The sequence below is a fragment of the Channa argus genome, chromosome 6, assembly GCF_033026475.1.
Source record: "Channa argus isolate prfri chromosome 6, Channa argus male v1.0, whole genome shotgun sequence".
Taxonomy (NCBI): Eukaryota; Metazoa; Chordata; class Actinopteri; order Anabantiformes; family Channidae; genus Channa; species Channa argus.
The window spans coordinates 9,594,867-9,615,218 of record NC_090202.1 but is presented as its reverse complement, the minus strand read 5'-3'; the positions used below and the strand labels follow the sequence as shown (position 1 = coordinate 9,615,218).

At 37.9% G+C, this 20,352-nt stretch overlaps 1 protein-coding gene across 1 annotated transcript in view; it reads left to right on the top strand.

The window, feature by feature from the left end:
* Nucleotides 1-20,352, top strand: part of ppp1r37 (protein phosphatase 1, regulatory subunit 37) — a 42,260-nt gene that overhangs the window by 9,787 nt on the left and 12,121 nt on the right. The window contains exons 2-4 of the mRNA XM_067507133.1: nucleotides 11,471-11,568; nucleotides 18,986-19,031; nucleotides 19,382-19,482. Of these exons, the coding sequence (XP_067363234.1) occupies nucleotides 11,471-11,568; nucleotides 18,986-19,031; nucleotides 19,382-19,482 (245 nt within the window). The remainder of the gene's footprint in view (nucleotides 1-11,470; nucleotides 11,569-18,985; nucleotides 19,032-19,381; nucleotides 19,483-20,352) is intronic.

The window sequence follows — 20,352 nt, the reverse complement described above, 5'->3', positions numbered from 1 at the left end:
CAGCACTCAGCTCATCAATAAACACAATTGACCTGGGTTCATTGGTAGCCACACATTCCCTGATGTGTGAATGCATTGGATCATGAGCCTTTTCTTCTTTATGCTTTTCTCTTCCCATTATTCCGGAACCTATAACTGACTTGTCTCACTAATGCCACGCAACAATTATCCTGACGCTTCACATTTATTTATAAAGTAGCTTTAGTTTATCTTGGTTTCATCAGTCCAAAGAATCATCATCAGTCATCAGTAACCCAGAACTGGGGAGGCTTTTTTGGCTGTTTTCTGGCAAAATCTAATCTGGCCTTTTTGTTTGAGCATTGCTGTTTGCACCTTGTTGTGAGGCCTCTGTATTTAATTCATTGGGCTGTCTGTTGACTGTAGACTTTTACTATGACATGGCTAGATGTTGTTCTGTCATCCAGTTTAGTTGTCTTCTGTGGTCTTTGTTAGGCTCAGCAACAGCACAGTCAATTTCCCCTTTTTAAGAAAAATCCAAATTGTTGTATTGGCCACTTGTAGTGTTGTTGCTATCTCTCTTGGTGCATTTATGATTTCTCAGCATAATGGTTGCTGCCATCACTTGCATATACAACTTTTTCAACTTCAGATTGTGAGTTGTAGGAAACAGCTAAAAGGTAAACTTAATACTCAGAACCACCACTGGGCCTTTTAATCTGCTTGATTAGTCAATGAGAGAACAGACCAGACCTGGCCATGGAACTGTTTCTCAGCCATTTGTTCTATTATTTATGCAGCTTTGTGTATTAAAATGGCTTTTAATTCCTGGATGGTTAATGCCAAACCCCTTGAATTAAAACTGAAAGTGTTGACCTTTCTCAAATCATAAGTGCTTTATTTCAAATCCAGTGTGGTGGTTTACTGAGGCCTTCTTCTTTTCCTTTCGGCTGTTCCCTTTCAGGGGTCGCCACAGCAAATCATGTGCCTCCATCTAACCCTGTTCTCTGCATCCTCTTCTCTAACACCAACTAACTTCATGTCCTCTCTCACTACAAACATACATCTCCTCTTTGGTCTTCCTCTAGACCTCCTGCCTGGCAGCTCTCTTTCCTCTGAACCTCTCCAAACCACCTCTTGGTGGTTTATAGAGGGCAAATCCCCAAAAAGAAATTTCTTTCAATATTTATTGACCAAACTGTCTATTCAGCTATCAGTTCAGGACAGCTGTCTCTTTCAAGAGATTTAATACTGTATATTATGGAAGCATCCCTTGTATCAGCATGCTAATCCAAAAGATCAGTTTTTGTGTGATGTTATCAGCTGCTACATAACATTTAGTGAGATTGTCCTATAATAAGCCACATCAATACCTTGTAAATCAGTCAGCAAGCAAACTTCCTCTCTGATCTCACTTTTTTATAACGGTCCTTTCTCTGTTGTTTAAAAAAATCTTTCTAAAATCCCTGCTGTTAAACACAATTGCAGATGTGAGCAGGAAGCAGTTGTGCTGCTTACTTGTAGTAGTGTCATGAGAGCTGGTACTGTTTTTATCATATTCCCAGTTGTCAGGTTTTTTTTAAATAAACTGTTTATTGTCAAAGTGTGCTGTATCACTGTTAACCTGTGAAACCAGTATGTTCACCCCATTCAAACAGAAGAAATTTAAGATACCGTATTATGCAATTTCAATGCTCAATGGAATCTCTCTGTGGGTTGTCAGACGTGTGTCTCTGCAAATTTAGTTCCCTCTTTCTCGGCACACATGCAAACATTTGTTTTTGCTTGCTGTCCTTATTGTTGTTGAGGCAAAGGGGGAAGGTACAGAGATGATGACACTCAGGATGAAAAATACTGACATTTTCAAAAATTAAGTCTTTGGTAAAATGATATATATATTTTTTAATGTGGAACAATTTATTAACAATTCATCAATTTATGATAAAATCCTATCTGTCTGCATTCATGTAAGTGTGGTGCTATCTATTTGTCAGCATCTTTTGAATAAAACAACCATGTGTATATGGGCCCTCAAGGTTTAGCTTTAACATAAATTCCTTTTAAACATGATTCAAATTGTTACTGCCCTTACATTCTGAATGTCTGAAATCAGTATATAATCAGTGTATAACTCTTCTTCTGAGTGAAAGGGACGTGCCAGTTTTCTCTCTCTCGCTCTCTCGCTCTCTCGCTCTCTCGCTCCCTCTCTCTCTCGCTCTCTCGCTCTCTTTCCCCCCCTCCTTAAACAGACTTGCGTTGCAGCCTCTAAAACTGGAACCCTGAACTTTACCTACATAGCTTTAATGTGGTGTATGCATCTCTTGCAACTCTTATTTCCCGTAGCATACTTTTTGTGTTTTGTGCCTTCTGTAGCAGGCACTACCCCTTACTGACATCATGAAGAGTTTCTTCCATGAGAACCGTTCTGACTTAATTTCCCACTATGTGTGAAACGACAAGTCCGGGCACATCATTCTCCAGACATCTTTCGAAGTTCATATGTGAAAGAGGTTTATGTCAGATGCATTGTGTGTGAATGTGTTATTATTAAAGTTTAAATAATCATGCAGCAGCTTCACGTTAAGGTGTTTTTGAGAGGTTCTGGTAAAATGTCAACTGCTCAGCTAAACTGTCAATAACATTAGTTCAAATAATGGCAGGCTGAAATTAATCATGCTAAGGCAAATGTTAACACTGATCTTTATCTGATCCTTTTTTTACTGAACTGTAATGCATTTTGTCTTGACGTAATAGTTTGCCAGTGCTGCTGCACTCCTTATTTCATCATATAAAAAAATTGGGGCTATGGATTTAAAATGAGTTAATACTCTGATATTGGCAAAAAACTAAGAATTGAATGTTGTCTTTTATTAGAAAATGGCAGCATACATGATATTCAGTTAGGAGCTTCTTGTATTTAAGCAAATGTAATGGCAAACATCTCCAACTACTGCAAGTCTTTATAACCGGTACTAACGAACATTAAATCCAAACATTAGATGACTTGAATCCAAAAAGAAAAATAAAGGTGGGCAATAATAAATGGCATGTAGACCCACTTTTAGTAGCAGTAACTTGAAGTAATTGTTTATTGTATGACTTTATCATTCATTCACATGATTGTGGGGGAATATTGGCCCATTCTTCTTTACAACATTGGTTCAGCTCATTGAGATTTTTGGACATTCACTTACAACTCTCTTAACATTCTGCCACAGCATTCCAGTCAGATTGATTGACTTAAACTAGGCCATTCCAAAGTTTGAGACCTTTTTCATTCAATTGGATGTAGATTTACTGATGATGATACTCTGGCATAGAGAGGAGATAATAGTTGACTCAAGCATTGCAAGGTTTCCATGTCCTTTCTCTGTGAAGCGATCACAAATAATCACCCGTCCACCAACATTTTTCTGGGTGAATGAAATGTCACTGCTGGAATGCTGTGTTTCCATTACAATATTCCATCATAAGTTTAGTCTTAAATTTTATTTGAAATGGTATTAAAAAGGTCTTAAAAGTGTAGAACAGGCTTTTACACAGAGCAGCTTGCTGTTCAGTTTATTTAATAAAAGGACTAATAATAGTTTTTGCACTGATGTTACCCTCTTTCCCCACACGGACTATAACCTCAAGTGTATCATTTGAAGCTGCTGCTCTGAAAGCTGCCTGCTGTTGTTGAGGTAGAATGACGTGTTTCGTTTTGTTTTTTTTGCCTAAAAGGTTTACGTCACCTTTATAGCTCCATGGCAGTTGAGGTGTGGAAGTGAAGTAGCAGGTTTAGCTGAATGAACACCTGCTTACAGTCAGCACCTAACCTTAATTTTTTTTTGTGTGTCATGATGCAAGTACAGCTCTCTTCTGTCAGGATATGTGCCTGAGCTTGTTGCAACTCTGCCAGTTGTTGAGCTTAAGTGATTGATTTATAATTTATGGCAGGTACACCTCCCTTGTTGCCTGCAGTTTTCCTCGCCCCAAGATACCAATCCAACAGGCTTTATAATGTAGCAAAGATTCAACAAAGCCAGATCTTGTTAGGGTAGAGCTCAAACAACCATGGTATATTGAAGAACATGGATAAGACAAATATGATTTTCTTTTACAATTGGTAGTTCAATGTTAAACAGCATTATTTTATTGTATAGTTTTACTTCAGTGTTAATATAGTTTTGTTAGTTGGAAGACTTTCTTGCTTAACTTTGGGTCACTGTTGAACCCTATTGTTTTTTCTTCATCAAAAGGTAAATCTACACTAGCAGATTATCAGTCAAATGCTTATCACCATGTGATCTAATTTAACTTAGTTTATCTGAGTCAGCAAGCTAAGTTAACTGTCTTTCCAGTCCAACAAAAAACATATTTTGCTGTTATACTATACTGCCTTAGATACATGAAATTATAGTTTACATATTGTGTGTAGTTGCAGCTGACACCTATCCATCCTGGGCTGGATTTGGGTGTGTGAGACTATTGTCAGACCCTCCTAAACCGCTTGGAAGTGATATAATTAGGGATCTTGGTAACTAATTGGCTTGTTCCTCAGAGAAGGTTAATTAAATCTATTGATTTCCAATAAGTGTAATTTTACTTTTTGACTTTTTTCAGACGCTACTTCCTTGTAACCTGGTCTGGAAAGATTTTGTTTGAAACAGCAGTTTGCCCTGACCATATGTGTACCAGCAGCATTGGAGGAAGCACAGTAAAACAAGGATGGAGCAAGCAAAGAGGCAGGAAATAATTGTAGCTCAGTTTTTAATCTTTTTTTTTTTTTTTTTTTTTTTTTTTTTTTACAATTTCTTGTTTTGTTGTTATAATTGTCATTAATCTTGCTGAGACATTGAATATCAGCATCCATACCCTGCAATTTTGCGCTTTTAATGGCGGTAGTGCATGGCTGTATTCAGTTTCCATGTCGCTCATCTCCCCTTCTCTATTTTTTTTAAATTAATTAGCAAAGCATGGGACCTGCCACACCTACCTTTCCCTCAAATCCCACCTTCCCTCAGGAAATGTTTACATACACACTTGCATTGCAGCAACTCTGCACAATAACACTTTCCCAAGGACACAGTGTTCACTGGAACACACACACTGTACTTTTTAAATTAACGACAGCACTGCAACATGCTGGGAAGCAAAGACAACAACATATCTTCCTGCAAAATGTCCCACTTTACACCAATGTTGCAAATGTAAATATAGTAAAAAGGTAGATCCTCTCCATCACAATTTTGCAGAACAAAACAGGTGATTTTAGAATGACTATGTTTCTTACATAGGGTATGTGACTGTTCAAGAAATGGGGGATACTAAGTCTCTGTGGAGGCCTTGACTAAATTGTGCTACACAATTAATATTAATCACAATGCCCAAAGCCTGTGCAATTATATGACTGTAAAAACCTGTGATTTAATGAAATAAATTTGTGCAAAAAAAACCAAACGGAAAAGCATTTGACAGCTAATTAGGTTGATTTGGAACAGGTCAGTTTCATGACTGGGTATAAAAGGAGCAATTCAGAGAGCCATAGCCTCTGGAATGTAAAGATGGGCAATGGTTCACCTGTCTGAGACACACTGAATCTAAAAACAAAATAATGTTCCGCAACATAAAATTAAAAGACTTTGAAGATGCTTCCATTTACTGTATATAATATCATCAAAAGATTCAGAGAATCAAGAGAAATGTCTTTGCGTAAGGGACAAGGCCAAAGGTCAAAACTGGATGCATGTAATCTTCAGGCCCTCAGATGACACTGCATTCAAAAAAGGCGTGATTCTCCACTAGCCATCACTGCGTGGACTCAGGAACGCTTCAAATAATTACTGTCTGTGAAATGTAGGTTAAACTGTATCATGCAAAGAAGAAGCCATATGTGAACACAATCGAGAAACGCAGCCGTGTTCTCTGGGCCAAAGGTCATTTGAAAAGGAAGTTCTTTTTGGAAAGCGTGGAGGCCGTGCCAACGGGACCATCTAGCTAGTTATCAGCAGACTGTTCATAAGTCTGCATCTCTGATGGTATGGGGGTGCATTAGTGCCTATGGAGTGGGCAGCTTACGCATCTGGAAAGTCACCATCAGTGCTGAAAAGAACATGGCTTCCAAGGAGAAGAGTCCAGCTGATGAACTGGCCTGCCTCCAGTCTACATCTTCCACCAATAGAAAACATTTGGCTCATCATAAAATAAAAATTCCGGCAACAAAGGCTCAGGATTGGCGAGCAGCTAGAATCCTGCATCAGACAAGAATGGGACAACATTCCTCTCCTAAAACTCCAGCAACTGGTCTCCTCACTTCCCAGACATTTACAGACAGTTAAAGAGGGGATGCTACACAATGGTTTACACTTTGCCTTGTTTCAACTTTCTTGAGATTTGTTGCTGCCATCAAATTTAAAATGAGCTAATATTTCATGCCATATGAAATGGTAAAATGTCTCAGTTTCAACATCTTATATATTGTTTATGTTCTATTGTAAATTAAATATGGAGGAGATTTACAAATTATTGCTTTCTGTTTTTAATTTGTTTACACATTCTCACAACTCATGGAATTGGAGTTGTATATATGTGAATGTGACAGCATGTTCTCGGTGTACAGTTTGATAATTATGTACCAACCCCCCACCCCACCCTTATCCCCCAAACAGGAATTTTTCATGTCTTTATTGTACACAGTCACTAATATGCAAAGAAGTGAAAATAGTAATGGTGTAAAAAGTAATGATAACACTAGGCTTCTGATGTTACTTGATGTCTACAGCAGTCAGGTGTTGGCAAACCTGGAGTCCAATAAGTCAATCAAGAAAAGATGTGTGGTGTGTAGTATTTTGACTTAAAAAAAACTCTGGTCTGTGTGCCATTTATAAACACCATGAGGTGATGTTAGCCATGCCTTGCTAGAGATCTCAGAAGAATCATGATCAAGAGTTGTTTATTTGCATGTAGCTGGAATGGGTTAAAGAGTAATCTCAAAGAATTTTGATATCTGTCGGTCACAGTTTTTGTTTTGTTATTGTTTATGAATAGATATGATTTGTTGCTGTGGCTATGATCCATAGAAGTGGGCGGCCAGCAAAGATTACTCCAAAGTCATCAAAAGGCTCAAAAGGAGCTGAATGAGGCAGCAAGACAATGACACTAAACTCTTTAAAGAAACAAGTCTGCCTCTGAGTGGACCATTCAGAGTCCAGTCCTTAACCAAGTAAACATGATTTGAAAAGCCTGCAGGAGAGACGTTCAAACCAGATGTTCTAGGAATACGGCTGAAGCAGCTCTGTAAGGAAGGAACCATGTGTAGGTCTAAAGTACAGATCCAGGAAATATTTGCTTGAAGTTACTGCTGCTAAAGGTTGTTCAACCAATCTGTTGCCATTGTTTTTTCCATAATCACTTAGTCTGTTTAATGGGTGTGTTCAATAAAGGCATGAAAGATTATGTCTTGGGTTAGGGTGTTTGTGTTTTATACGCTTAGAAGTATAGTGTTTGTTGATATTTGTCACTTTAGCCATGACTAATTTATGCAGTAAACCAAGAAATTTCAAACAGGGACATTCTTTTTTTGTTGTTGTTGTTGTTGTTGCATCTTTATATCAGACCCTCCATGACCTATGGGGAATTGGGTTTTGGAAGGTACTGCATGTTGGTTCGGATGAAAGATTAGTGTGACTGAATGGAAGATTTGAAGGTAATGAAAGGCCGTTATCAAACAAAACATGGGCTCTGTTCTCTTCAGTTTGTGGTTGCCGGGTACAGTACACAGCAGTAATTAAGAGTGAAGAAATGTGTTCACGGCACATCACATTTACATTGTTTGTGGTCCATTAACAGTGTAGACTATAACTGAGTATGAGGGAACGTGGATTTCAAAATCGTTACGCTTTTTAGTAAAGCTTCTTATTGGCACATTTCATGAAGGTAGTTTGAAATAAACAGTGATGAGGACACGAAAGGAAATGAAATGGCCAAAAATAAACCCAAAACAAACAGATCTGGTTTTCGCCTTGTCCCTTCAGGGGTCACCACAGTGAAACATGTTCTGCACATTCAATTGGCAGTTTTTACGCTGGATGCCGTTCCTGCAGGAACCCTCAGATTTTATCCGGGCTCGTGATTGGCACCAAGGTGGTGCTTGGTGGTTGGGCGGGGCCACAGCTGGTGGGGTGGGATTCAAACCCGTGGTCTTTTTGCATCCCTAACCCAATGCTCTACCACTGAGCCACCAGGTCCCCTTGTAAACCCAAAACAGACAGATGATGGTTAAATATGTCTGTTTACATAACAATGACCTTGTCCCCCGCTTGTTTATTATCACTGGTAGTGAAAGCAATGAGTCAGAAAGTATCTAACCAGCTATGTTAAATTTAACGATGACTGAAATTTTTCTTTTTTTCAGTGCTTCACTTTATAAAGAACTTGAGATGTCAGAGGTAAAAAAAGTTAATGATCAATGTGTGACCATATGTAAAGCTTGTACATTTTTTCAGATGACCAAGATTGATATACATTCTTAAGCCTACATAGGCACAGAGTACAGTCACATTTACAGTATGCATTTATTCCTGCAGAGTTGTCGTTTTGAATTTTATAAACTGAATAGACTTTAAATATGTATGTGTGTGTGTCCTTACAGTATAGGCTAGGGCCTACTGCAGGATTACATATGAGACAGTTTTGCGAGACAGTTATGCTGCTTGAATTGGTTTGACAACAAGTGAAACGTGTTCGTGTGGCAATAACTTGTCCTTTATTTGGTTTTCTACACAGACATTAAACCAAACCTGCCACAGGATTGGTGTCTAGTAGTAATTGTCAGCCCTAGTCTGACATTGGTCGGTCTCGCTGAGATGGTGAATTACACAGCAGGTTCTTATACGTCAGCACTGTCAGCAGGTTGTCACATAATTATTTCAGTAGAAGCATCTCAAAATCTGGATGGTACATGATGAGTAGTTCCAGTGCAGTACTCAAACTGTTCCAAAGATTCTTTATTGTCATTCAGGCATGTAAACATGTAAACAACAAATACAGTACTCAGGTCTCGGAATAAGTCATTAAATATAGAATAAGTCAAACCCAAGTATTAAAAAAAATTGTAGCATAAAATAAAATAAGTACAGCAGCGTATGAATAAAAATATGTAGCAGCAGAGTTTAAAGGTTTTTCAGCCTGGTGGTACAAACCTGGAAGCTGCAAAGCCTTCTGCCTAATTGGAGGGGGGAAATAGTCCAGATGCAGGGTGTGTGGAGTCTCTCATGAGGCTCTGCTTTGCATCTGCTGGTGTAAATCTCTGAGAGGGGTTGTAAGCTGCATCCAATGATCCTCTGAGCCGACTTAACCATCCATTGCAACGTCTGCTTCTCTGCCACTATGCAGCTACAATACTACACTGTAATACAAGAGGTCAGTGCACTCTCCACCACACGCAATTAGACTCTGTGTGTTGTCACGCCAGGTGAAGGTGTTGGAGAGATGCACACCGAGTAATTTAAAGTTTTGAACTGTCTCTACAGCTTTGGCATCAGTGTGGAGAGGTGGGGGGCAGACCCAGACCTGCAAAAGTCCACAGTGTTGACTATTATGTCGATAGCCTTTATAATACGCCACATTACCAGCCACTCAAAGCTCTTCATGATATATGAAGTAACTGAGACAAGTCACTGTTTGGGCTTTGCCTCTGGGGTGATTTTGGATGTCTTAAGGCATGTTGGAACAATTGCCTGAGTCAGTGAGATGTTAAATATGTCACTAATGACTTCGGAGAGCTGGCATGCACATTATTTCAGGACCCGGCCCGGAATCCCGTCAGGGCCAGCAGCATTTCATTACCACTCCAATTGCAAAAAAGTTAGCAGGATGTGTAAAACATAAATAAAAAAAGAATGCACAGTGAACTGTGTTCACAGACAGTGATTTCTGGAAGTGTTACTGAGCAAATGCAGTTATGTCCAGTAGAGAATTGTTTCTGTTTTGAATGCTCCCTTAGGGCCCAAAGATCACATTCATCCAGTTTTGACCTTTGGCCCTGTCCATTCCACACAAGTATTCCTACTGGTTATCTGAATCGGAAGGAATCATTCTTTTGCTGATATTATATACAGGAGATGGAAGGATCTTCAAAGTCTTTCCAATTTTATGTTGAGGAACATTTTTCTGAAATAATTTTTAGATGTTGTTTGTCTCAGATTGTTGAACCTCTGCCCATCTTCAATTCTAGAGGCTCTGTCTCTCTGAAATGCTCCTTTTATACCCAGTCATGTTACTGACCTGTTGCAAATAACGTAATTAGTTGTCCTTCATTTGTTTTTGTTTTTTTATTTGCAGCAATTATTTCTCCAGCCTTTTGTTGCCCCTCTTCTAACTTTTTTGAGATGTCTTCCTGCTATTAAATTCAAAATGAGCTAACATTTTTAATGAAATGGTCAAATTTCTCAGTATTAACATCAAATGTGTTGTTTATGTTCTATTGTGTATAAAATATGGGTTGATGCAAATCATAGCATTTTGTTTTATTTAATTTTTACACATCTTTCCAACTTTTTGCAATAGGGGTTGTAGAAAGACAAGTTTAATTACTTTAAAATTTTTATGTCTAGTCTAGTCGTGTATGATTAACTTCAGAATGTGAATTAAGTGGGTGACTAAAGGAATGGGCATGGAACCGAATGGGGAAAAATCCTCACCTTGGCAAGAGAAATCAAAATGCTTACTGCAGGACAAAGTCAGACCCTCTCATACATATACCTATCCACTGTGTGTTGTTATGATACTGTTATACCGCATTCACACATACGGATACAAATTAGTTGGCAGTATCTGGCATCTACTGAATTTGTGAACATGTAATGTAAATATGTACATGCTCCTACCTAACAACTGTTTTTGGAAGCATCCACCCCCTCCAGACACACCAAATATGCTGGCAATTTGTTTCCACATGATTTTCTGTAATTATGTCCTAACAATTTATAAAAGACACACTGTAGAGAATTAAAAACTCTTCTCAGACACAAAAGGCCTAAGCCCTTTGAAGACCAAGAGAGAACCCTGTTCATACTAAAGGTATCTGGGCATCCCTAATTTTAGAATAATTTTTTAACTGTACACATCTCTGCATTTGATCTTCAGTGCTGCTGGACTTCAAAAGAGGCTGAATGAATCCATTTAAGCCTTCATGACGTAGAAAATATTATAGTAAACTGAAATGAAAAATACATTGTACTTAAACTGTCACACGTAGTAAAAAAATTAATTACTAGCTTTTGTGCATGTAAGTATGTACTTTGACTTTGTTATATGCAGAAATTAAAATAAATAAATATAATGAAGATTATGAACAAACATGACAATATGAAAGGACGCAGGAAGCAAACACAATCAGAACTTTTTTGATGTAGGGTTTTTTTTATTGTGTGTGTGTGTGTGTGTGTGTGTGTTAATCTTGAAGTGATATGGCAGATCTGCTGAAAGAAACAAAGCAATCCTAACATTTATAATTATCTGTGTTCTGCAGCTCAGAATGTGACGCAAGAAGAGATCCTTTCTTCATACAAACAGGCCTGTCAGAAACTCAACTGTAAACCAATACCCAAAGTGCTCAAACAGATACAGGTAAGTCCCAATTTAAATTTAATACGTTAACACACACTGTGTTTTGTCAGTTAGCCTTATTCCGACAAAACTTTAGATTTGTGTTTGTTTCTTTTGTTCACACTTTTCCTGGGTTTGTAGCTCAATTTGTCTGTTGTTGACCAAGGAAAATAATCACTTACCCAATGAATAAGAAGGATTTTTGAACTTAAAATTATTTTGTTTTCCACATGTATAATTATATAATCCATTCCTAAATCCTGTAGCAGAAGGCTATCAAAACCTTTTAATCTATTTATTCTCCAGTTTGATGTGACCAGTTCCGCTCCACTGCTCTCACTTCTGACACTGCTGTCATTAAGCTTTTGTAATGAAAAAGCATTTATCAGCTTATTAGGATACTCTAGACATCCCACAATTGCAGTTACAAGGACATCAACCCTCAGCATTTTTCCACCCACAAGTGAATCATTGCGTGAAGATCTGTGTGATTTGATGGTCATTTTTGTAAAGCTACAAAGAGTGGTCACACACACCCTCTATCCAATGTTAGACAGGAGTTTCAACTCTGATAAGCTAACATGGAATACAAACAGGTTATAAATCCTATATTATTCTTTAGAGCTGTATAAAAACAATAGATTTTCCACCATTGTTTGGCAACACTGGCAACATTGTCTAGACTATGTAAAAATTGAAAAATTGAGTGGATTCAACTATTGAAAATTGAGTGGATTCAACTTTATTCAGTCTGTGCATTCTGTCAGACTGATGTATTTACACCACACAGTGCAGGTTACTGAGCAGACATTCACTCTGGTGCTGGTATCATACAAAAGGTTGATTTTTGCCATTTAACCTTTCCTCACTGACAAAAAAATCATATAAATGCTAGTTGGTGTAACACAATTCAACAGCACCAAAACCATCATCTAAATGATCTAAAATCTAAAACAACAAAAACTATCAAGATAATTAAAGATGATTTATCACAGGGCGCATTTTTGATTGCATTACTTTGAGCTTGATGTACCTTATAAACTGCTAACTCACTGGAAAAACAGTGCAGTCCCTGTAACTCCACCACAAGTTCATAGTAATTGATTTCTGTTTATGAGGTAAAGAGAAAAAAAAAAAAAAAAAAAAAAAAGAAAAGAAAATTTTAACCTTAATATGTAATTAAAATCTTAAGCCTTTATTCTTATGATGCAAACACTTCAGATTCCTGATAATGTTGTTTGAGGGCACAACATGATGTGCTGTGGCATGGCTTTAGTGCAGTAGTGCTCGTGTGAAGTAGAGGTAAGCCTCTGAAGGATGGCAGTTATTCCCAACGGGCTGGCTTTTTTTGTGGAATAGCCAGCACAGTCATGTGTCCCATAATCTCTGTGTATGAGCACTTCAAATCCAGTGGGGAAAGCTGTGGTTTTTTTGTAAACCTTGTGCCTTTGTATGCGACTTATGAATTCCTCTGTATTATTTTTGTTACATGTTCAGAACTTATGTGGGAATAGTTTTCACAGAATTTGAGACACATTTTTGTCCCAGCTGAAGTCCATGCATCGCAGAGCATGGACTTCATCGCATTTGTGTGTGTGTGTGTGTGTGTGTGTGTGTGTGTGTTGCTCAGATGTTGCTTACTACCATCAATTCACTGACTTTCACTAAAGACAAGGCCGATATAGACATGCTGTTGTCGGTGTGTGTGCTCACTGCAAGTGCCACATTTAAAAAGACTATAAAGGTTTTGATTATATATGAGACCAGTCTTTCTGTAGTTGCAACTTACGTAAGACATCTTCTCTTATAAAACCATCAGCTGATGTCATGAGGTTCACAATTTAAATGTTAAATTTCAATGACTATCGGTCAGACCAACTGTTGAGTATGAATAATGACCTTCTGTATTTGAAGCAAGTAGCTGTTGAAAAAGTAAGATGTGCCAAAGTCATGTGGCTGCTTATGTGTAAATTAGGGCTGCACGATTTTGGAAAAAGATTTGCTTTGTAATATTCTTTATTTCTGCAAATTAAATTGCGATATGAAACATACAGGAATTTTCGCTAGATGTCTTGCATCGCTCAATATGGAAAGAACTGATCTTTCTTTAAATGAATACTGTCATGTTTGTATTTGAAACACAACAGACTTTCCCTCTGCATGGCCATTGAATGCCTCAAAAAGGATGTAAGAAGAGGGAGAAATGGTGGCTGACTGGAGTATTACAAAGTAAACAAAGTATTTGCACCTCACTTTATTCATTCACATGTTTTGAAATAATAACAGACAATTTTTAGAACCTCAATAAGTAACTGCACATCTGTGGAGTAGAAGAGTGCACCAGAGTAGGACAGTCTGAAGTTTTGACATTGTTTTCCTTACCAACTCTACAGAAAAGTAACTGTAGTGATTCATTATATATCTAAGGTTTACATTTCTTAAGTCAGAGGAGAGTGATGAAATGCAATGTGAGCTAATAATAAAAGTAGAATCCCCATCCCACCCCCATTATATACATTTTTCCTTTGTGAAGCATTTAGGGTGAAAATTACTCCCCTCCTCATTTTGAAAAAAAAAATGTAGGTCCTATGCTAATAAACTGCACATGTAATTGGTAGGTTTTATTACAGATTGACAGATCCTTCTGGCTGTTGGAGGCAGCACTCCCAAGCATTGTGTCCTGGGTGTTAAATGACTGCTCACTAGGTAATGCATATTAAAAGACATTTCCACTGACTGTGTTAACACGTAATGGCATGTAAATATAAATGTCTTCAATAAAGACTCTGAGCACCATTTTGTTTACCTACATAAACATCCCGGCCATTACTTAAAAATGTCATTGCTAGATGTGATAGCTCTGGTACACAAACTGGCTACACTCAGCTTAGTATTTTTAGGGAACGCCCTTTGCTAAAGTGATTCCCATCTTGTCAGACTGACAGGACGGAAGCGATGGCAGTGCTAGTCTTAGCAGCAGTGTCACATTAGCACTTTCTCCTGTTTGCTCTGTGATATAGTCACCCCAGCACACACTCATAAACCCCCTAACTCTTCAGCAGAGCTTTTAACTATTGTACCTGCAGCTTTGTCTTCATGTGAGAGTACTGATGCAAGTGAGCCCCAGATGGAAACACATCTGTGATTCAAGAGACTGCAGGGAAATCCTGAGTCCTGGTCAGCTGAAAAAAAGAAGTTGGGTTAACATCTCAGCTACTTGAGAAAATGTGCATCACTCTGCTAAGCTGCTGCTGTGAGCTCCATTTAGTACTATACTCTGGGTTTATTTCCATTGAGTTGACTGACCTAAGGCTCTTGGTCTTGGTTTTGTTATAGCTCACTTTCACAATGCTTGGAATTTCTCTGTACCTCCATTCCGCAGTAGTTTTTCGGTCCACTACAGCCCCCTCGCATTTCTGCTTAGTCACCCTTGCAGTAACCAGCCACATAAAAATGAAAGCCAGACCAAATGGCTGATGAGAGAGAGAAGGTTGGCAAGAGGAGCTCAGCTGCTTGCTGTTCTTTCCTATTTCACTCTAAAGTCCAACTGCCCTGTACACATGGCTGCTTGCCAAGAACCCTACAGATTTTGTAAATTGTAGACAATTTGTTTGTGTGTGTGTGTTTGTATAAGGTTCACTATTTAGCAGCTGCATGTTGAATGCCTGCTCAGCTTTAACCCTCACTGGACTCGTAAGGGCTGTACATTTGATAGTCTTGTGTCACATTTCTGCTGCTGCAGTTCCATACTTAAACTCTCTAAAAGCTGATTATACCCTGCAAGTAATATACAATCAAAGGTTGTTCTGCTCCACACAACACATGTACATCAACATGTGCTGTGCAATCATCTTTTTATATTGTGCCACACACATTACAGTATTGTATTATCCTGGACATCAAGAAGGCTACTCAGGGGCCATGTAGGCAATGTCCTGTTTTAGGGCTGGACTCCTCGAAGCCTGCGTTTCTAGAATACATTTGTCAATGGGCTGAGAAATGTGGCCTCCTTTTGTCCAAATATGGAAAATACAACTGATGCCATGTTAGTATCATCTAATCCTTTCTGGGCAATCCAGAGACATATTGAAGTGAAATGATGTTATATCTGGAAATATCACACGATTGAGTCATAAGTAGATATTTCTATTAATTTACCAGTCACTTGCTCTATACCAATAAAAGTGCAACCATTTTAAAATTATTGTATTATATTTTATATGTTAAATCTGCTCATCCTTGCAACCAAACACTGACTTTTTCTCCACGCAAGGCAACATTGTTGAGCTGATTCTCTGGTGTGATGAGTCAAAGCTACGTCTGTCTTAGTAAAGAGCTGAGGATGGCAGTTCTTAAAGCCTGTTTAAAAAGTTTTAATACACACGTGAAGATGTTTCAGATATGAATACATACATGCACTTACATTAAAGATTAAAAAACATCTATCATCTTTGCCATGTTTATTTTATGGAGTATTTATTGAGGCAAACGGAAATTTTGAATACTTTCTGAAGCCTTTGTATAAAACACTGCATACAACACAGAAACGCAAGATTTGCCACAGCATTTAATCAACAAGGTCAGAAATTAAACATTTGGTCCACCCACAACACACACACTCACTATTCCATCACTCGTGCAGAGATGCACTGTGGTTTAAGGCTTATTCTGGGTTCTGCCAGCTCTGTCAGAGTAGTATTTACACTGATGAAGTCCTTCATACTGACAGGTGCCCAACTTAATTGTAGATAAAGACTGAGTTGCTGTTAAATTGCCCAAAATGATGTTGTTGTTGTTTTTTTTTTGTCTTCACACAACTTACACCAACAAAATGCTAAAGAACCCCTTTTTATTTAAGCCATATTTCACACAACATACTAAGAAAACTGTGTTGTCATATTCATTGATCAGCCACATTATTATACCTAGTGCTTTTAATAATCAAACGTACGTGTGTGTGTGTGTGTGTATGTATATATGTGTGTTTATTAAAAGAATATTATGAACTATTATAAGTTAACTACCTAACTTACCAGAATCACTATTGTTTGCTTTTTTAAGCTGTTCTTCCTGTTTTCATTATGACAACACATCTTTTTAGATGTGATTTCTTTTTTTTTTTTAATTCTCATGTTTTTAGGAGCTGTTATGTCATGCAGGGAGCAATGAACACTTAGTACAAGTAAATCAACATCTGTATGATCGTGCGCAGAACAGTGATAGCGGTGTGATAGGACGGCAGAGGTTATTGAGTTCATGCTGAATTAGCTGGGTGGTCGACTAGAGAGAGAGGGATTTGCTGTTACATAGTTTGTGGGCTCTGCTTTCATGTTTTTGTGCATGGTCGGTTGTTTGACCAGGGCAGGAGTTTAAAACAATTTCACATTGTTTAATCTGTGATTTTGTTGTAAACTGTCACATGAAAGATGGTATCACAAAGTTTAACACACTAAAAGCAGCATCAGCTGGCACAAATAGTGATTCTGTCATTTGAGCATTCAAGGCACTTACTGTTTTGCTGTTAGCCTGGATTAGCCCACTTTAGTGGTGCTGAGGTTAACCTAGCTTTAAACAAGTTTCTAGTGTGTCACACACAGTCAGTCCTAGATAGTTCCCCGCACTCAAATAGGATTTGAATATTTCTTGCTCTGAACTGCAGAAATAATAGACTTTAGAAATAGTTGATTTGCATGTGTGTTCATATATTATCTTCTAACTGAATCCCTGTGGTTTTAAAGTTTAGTTTCACTCCTGAGTTTCTGTTCAGCCATAACATTCACACAGTTTTTAATGTTTTGGTTGGTAGGAATAATTTTTAGACTGGCCATGATTGACAGGCTTCAGAACACAGTGCAGCACACCTTTAATGTGTGTGGGGCTGTATGGCCAACCGGTCGGAGGCCCATGTTGATCCCGGGTCCAACACTACTTTAAAGCCACCAGTGGGGATTAATGTTACCAGCAAACCAAAGGGAGTATTTAATTGTTGAGAAGCTGTAGGAATTGCAGTGTGTTTTTCACTAGGTTAGCACAGCTTTATTAGCAGAGGAATGGGACTGAACGATATATTACTTAAACTCAGTTACTTGGAAAATTGATTTGCTTATCAATAAATTAAATTAGTGGGAGCCTCAGCAGCTGAGAAAACCAAAACGAAACCAAAGACACTTGCACAGTAACTCCCTGATGTAATTATAGACCTCTTACCTTACTTCACCTGAAAAGAAAGTAAAAAATACAATGAAAGTATCTCCCTTCACATAAAAAATGTAAGGCTATGTCTTCATAGAAACTGTAGAACTACACTTCAGAGATATTAAAGAATTTGTTCACCTGTGTTTTGGAAGTGTTTAGGTTGTACAGCTGCTTTACAATATACAATATACTTTACAATATATACAATATGTTAAAGAAGAAAATCTTTTTTTGTTATGTATTTCTTTATCTATATGACACATACAGCCCTAACTGAAACAGCATATTGTTTTATTATTATGTTTTGTTTTGAGTGCATGTAGACTAAAGAAATTGATTACAGGGGACATAATTGATTACAGAGGCTTATTAAAAGATAAATAATAATAAAATATATAATTTATTTTTAACATTATTTTATAATTAATGTTAAAGCTGGGACAACTGTGGCTCCGCTGGTAGAAAGGGTGGTCTACTAATATGAGGGTCATGAAATATTAAATGTTATTGCTGTGACTAAGGGATTTTAGTATTAAATCAATTACTAAATTTGCCCTAAGGCACAGGCTTGTGTTTTAAAAAATAAAAATAAATACCATATTTAATGTTAATGTAATGCTGTATTTTTGTTGATTAAGAAGGCAGAATTACTAGTGTTGGAGCATAAATACTAACTAAAGGTCATGGAGAAACCAGAGAATGTGATGAACAGCATATAAACATTTAACTAAATATGTATGTGACAGAATATTAAAACACTCGCTGAAAAAAAATACAGACGGACCTTACTCACAAACTGTCCAAGGTCACCATTGTTTGCCCAGTGTCAGCTGTGATAGGCTCCAGCACTCCTGGAACTCCCTATGAATGTTTTGGTATCGTATACCTGATTTATGCTGTTATTGTTAAACAACTTGAAGAAGAATTTCTCAAAATCTTGTGGGGCGCAGCCCTACTTAAGGTACTATATAATTTGTTGCAAAGTTATAATCCACAGTATTCGGTATTCACATTCAGTACTTGTACCAGAACTAGATGGGAAAGTTATATTGTAGGAACAGACCAGAAGGAAGTTGAGCGAAGTGTGCTGCAGATGGTTTTTCAAAGCAAAGGTCATCCTTGTATAAGATGTGTATTTCTTTTTTTCAGTGGTGATTAATTAAAAATGCAAGGAGCAGAGTTTGATACTTTAGAGAAATACACAAACTTGATCTAATGACACTGGTTTTCTTTGTTTCTGTAGGAACTGAAAGACCTGACACAGCGAAGTGAATGCTTAGATCTGAAAGGTAAGCACAGTCACAGTCCATTATTATTATTGTTATTTTACTCCTTATCCTTAAATTGCTAAATGCTATGGGTGGAAGAGGCATCCCTAAAATTAAATATTTCAGTTTTCTTTTTGTTAATTGACATTCTATTTTTTTTCTACACCACCCATCACTGGGTGATGGGTGAAGCAGTGAGTCTTTAGTGATAGTAGAGCAATATTATGTACATACAAAATAATACTTATTTCTTCTCCTCACCTTACTTCACAATTTAATGCTTTAGCTATATCATTTATAAAAATTAGAAATACTGTAACAACATGTGTGCTTCTAAATTGTGTACTGACCAAAAATTTGTATAACTTCAGGTGAGAAGCTGGACTACAAAGCATGTGAGTCTCTGGAAGAGATTTTGAAGAGAGTTCAATTTAAAGTGATCGACCTGGAGCAGACCAACCTGGATGAAGATGTAAGAACATTTTTAAACTCTGTGCCTCTTTTCAGGTCCCCAGTTCAAATATACAAATATGGCAAATATGCCAGTTGTGGCCTTTCTGTGTGGAGTTTGCATGTTCTCCGGTTGCCTGAGTGGGTTTTCCCCAGATACTTCAGTTTCCTCCTACAATTCATATACATTCATGTGAGGGTAATTGTTGACTCTAAATTGTCTGTAGGTGTGAATGTGAGTGTTAATGATTCTGTCTGTGTATGTCTCTCTCTGGTGGCCCTGAGATAGACGTCAGCCATCCACGACCCTGAATAGGATAAGCAATAACAGATATTGGATAAATGAACGTGTCTCTTTTCCCCTCCACTGCTTTACTATACTACATCTTTCTTTATGCGTGCCAGTCTCTATTTCTCATATCATTCTCTGTGACTTTCTGCCTTTTACCCTTAGCGTAGTGGCAGGATGTGAGATGTCCACTTGTGTAAACACCATTATGAACATTTTGGCTGTAGACATGCACAGATAAAGGCAATGATGTAGTGTGGAGCAGTGGCCCTGACCACTTCCTGTCACACAGAGCTCCAAATATACTGTATAGCACTGTATCAAACAGAGACACAAACCCTGTTATTAGCCAGTGTGTCACACAACAAGTTTCTTTAGGGCAGGAATGGTCAATTTATTTATTTCATGTTATTCTTCTCTACCGACCATAGAGTCGGAGGTTCGTCCCCCGCTCTTCCCGACCACATGTTGAAGTGTCCCTGGGCAAGACACTGAACCCCCAACAGTCCATCCCAATCCCTAGCCGTGCATTGCCAGTCCCAAGCCCGGTAGAAATTGGGGAGGGTTGCATCAGGCATAAAAACATTCAGACAAAATGATCCG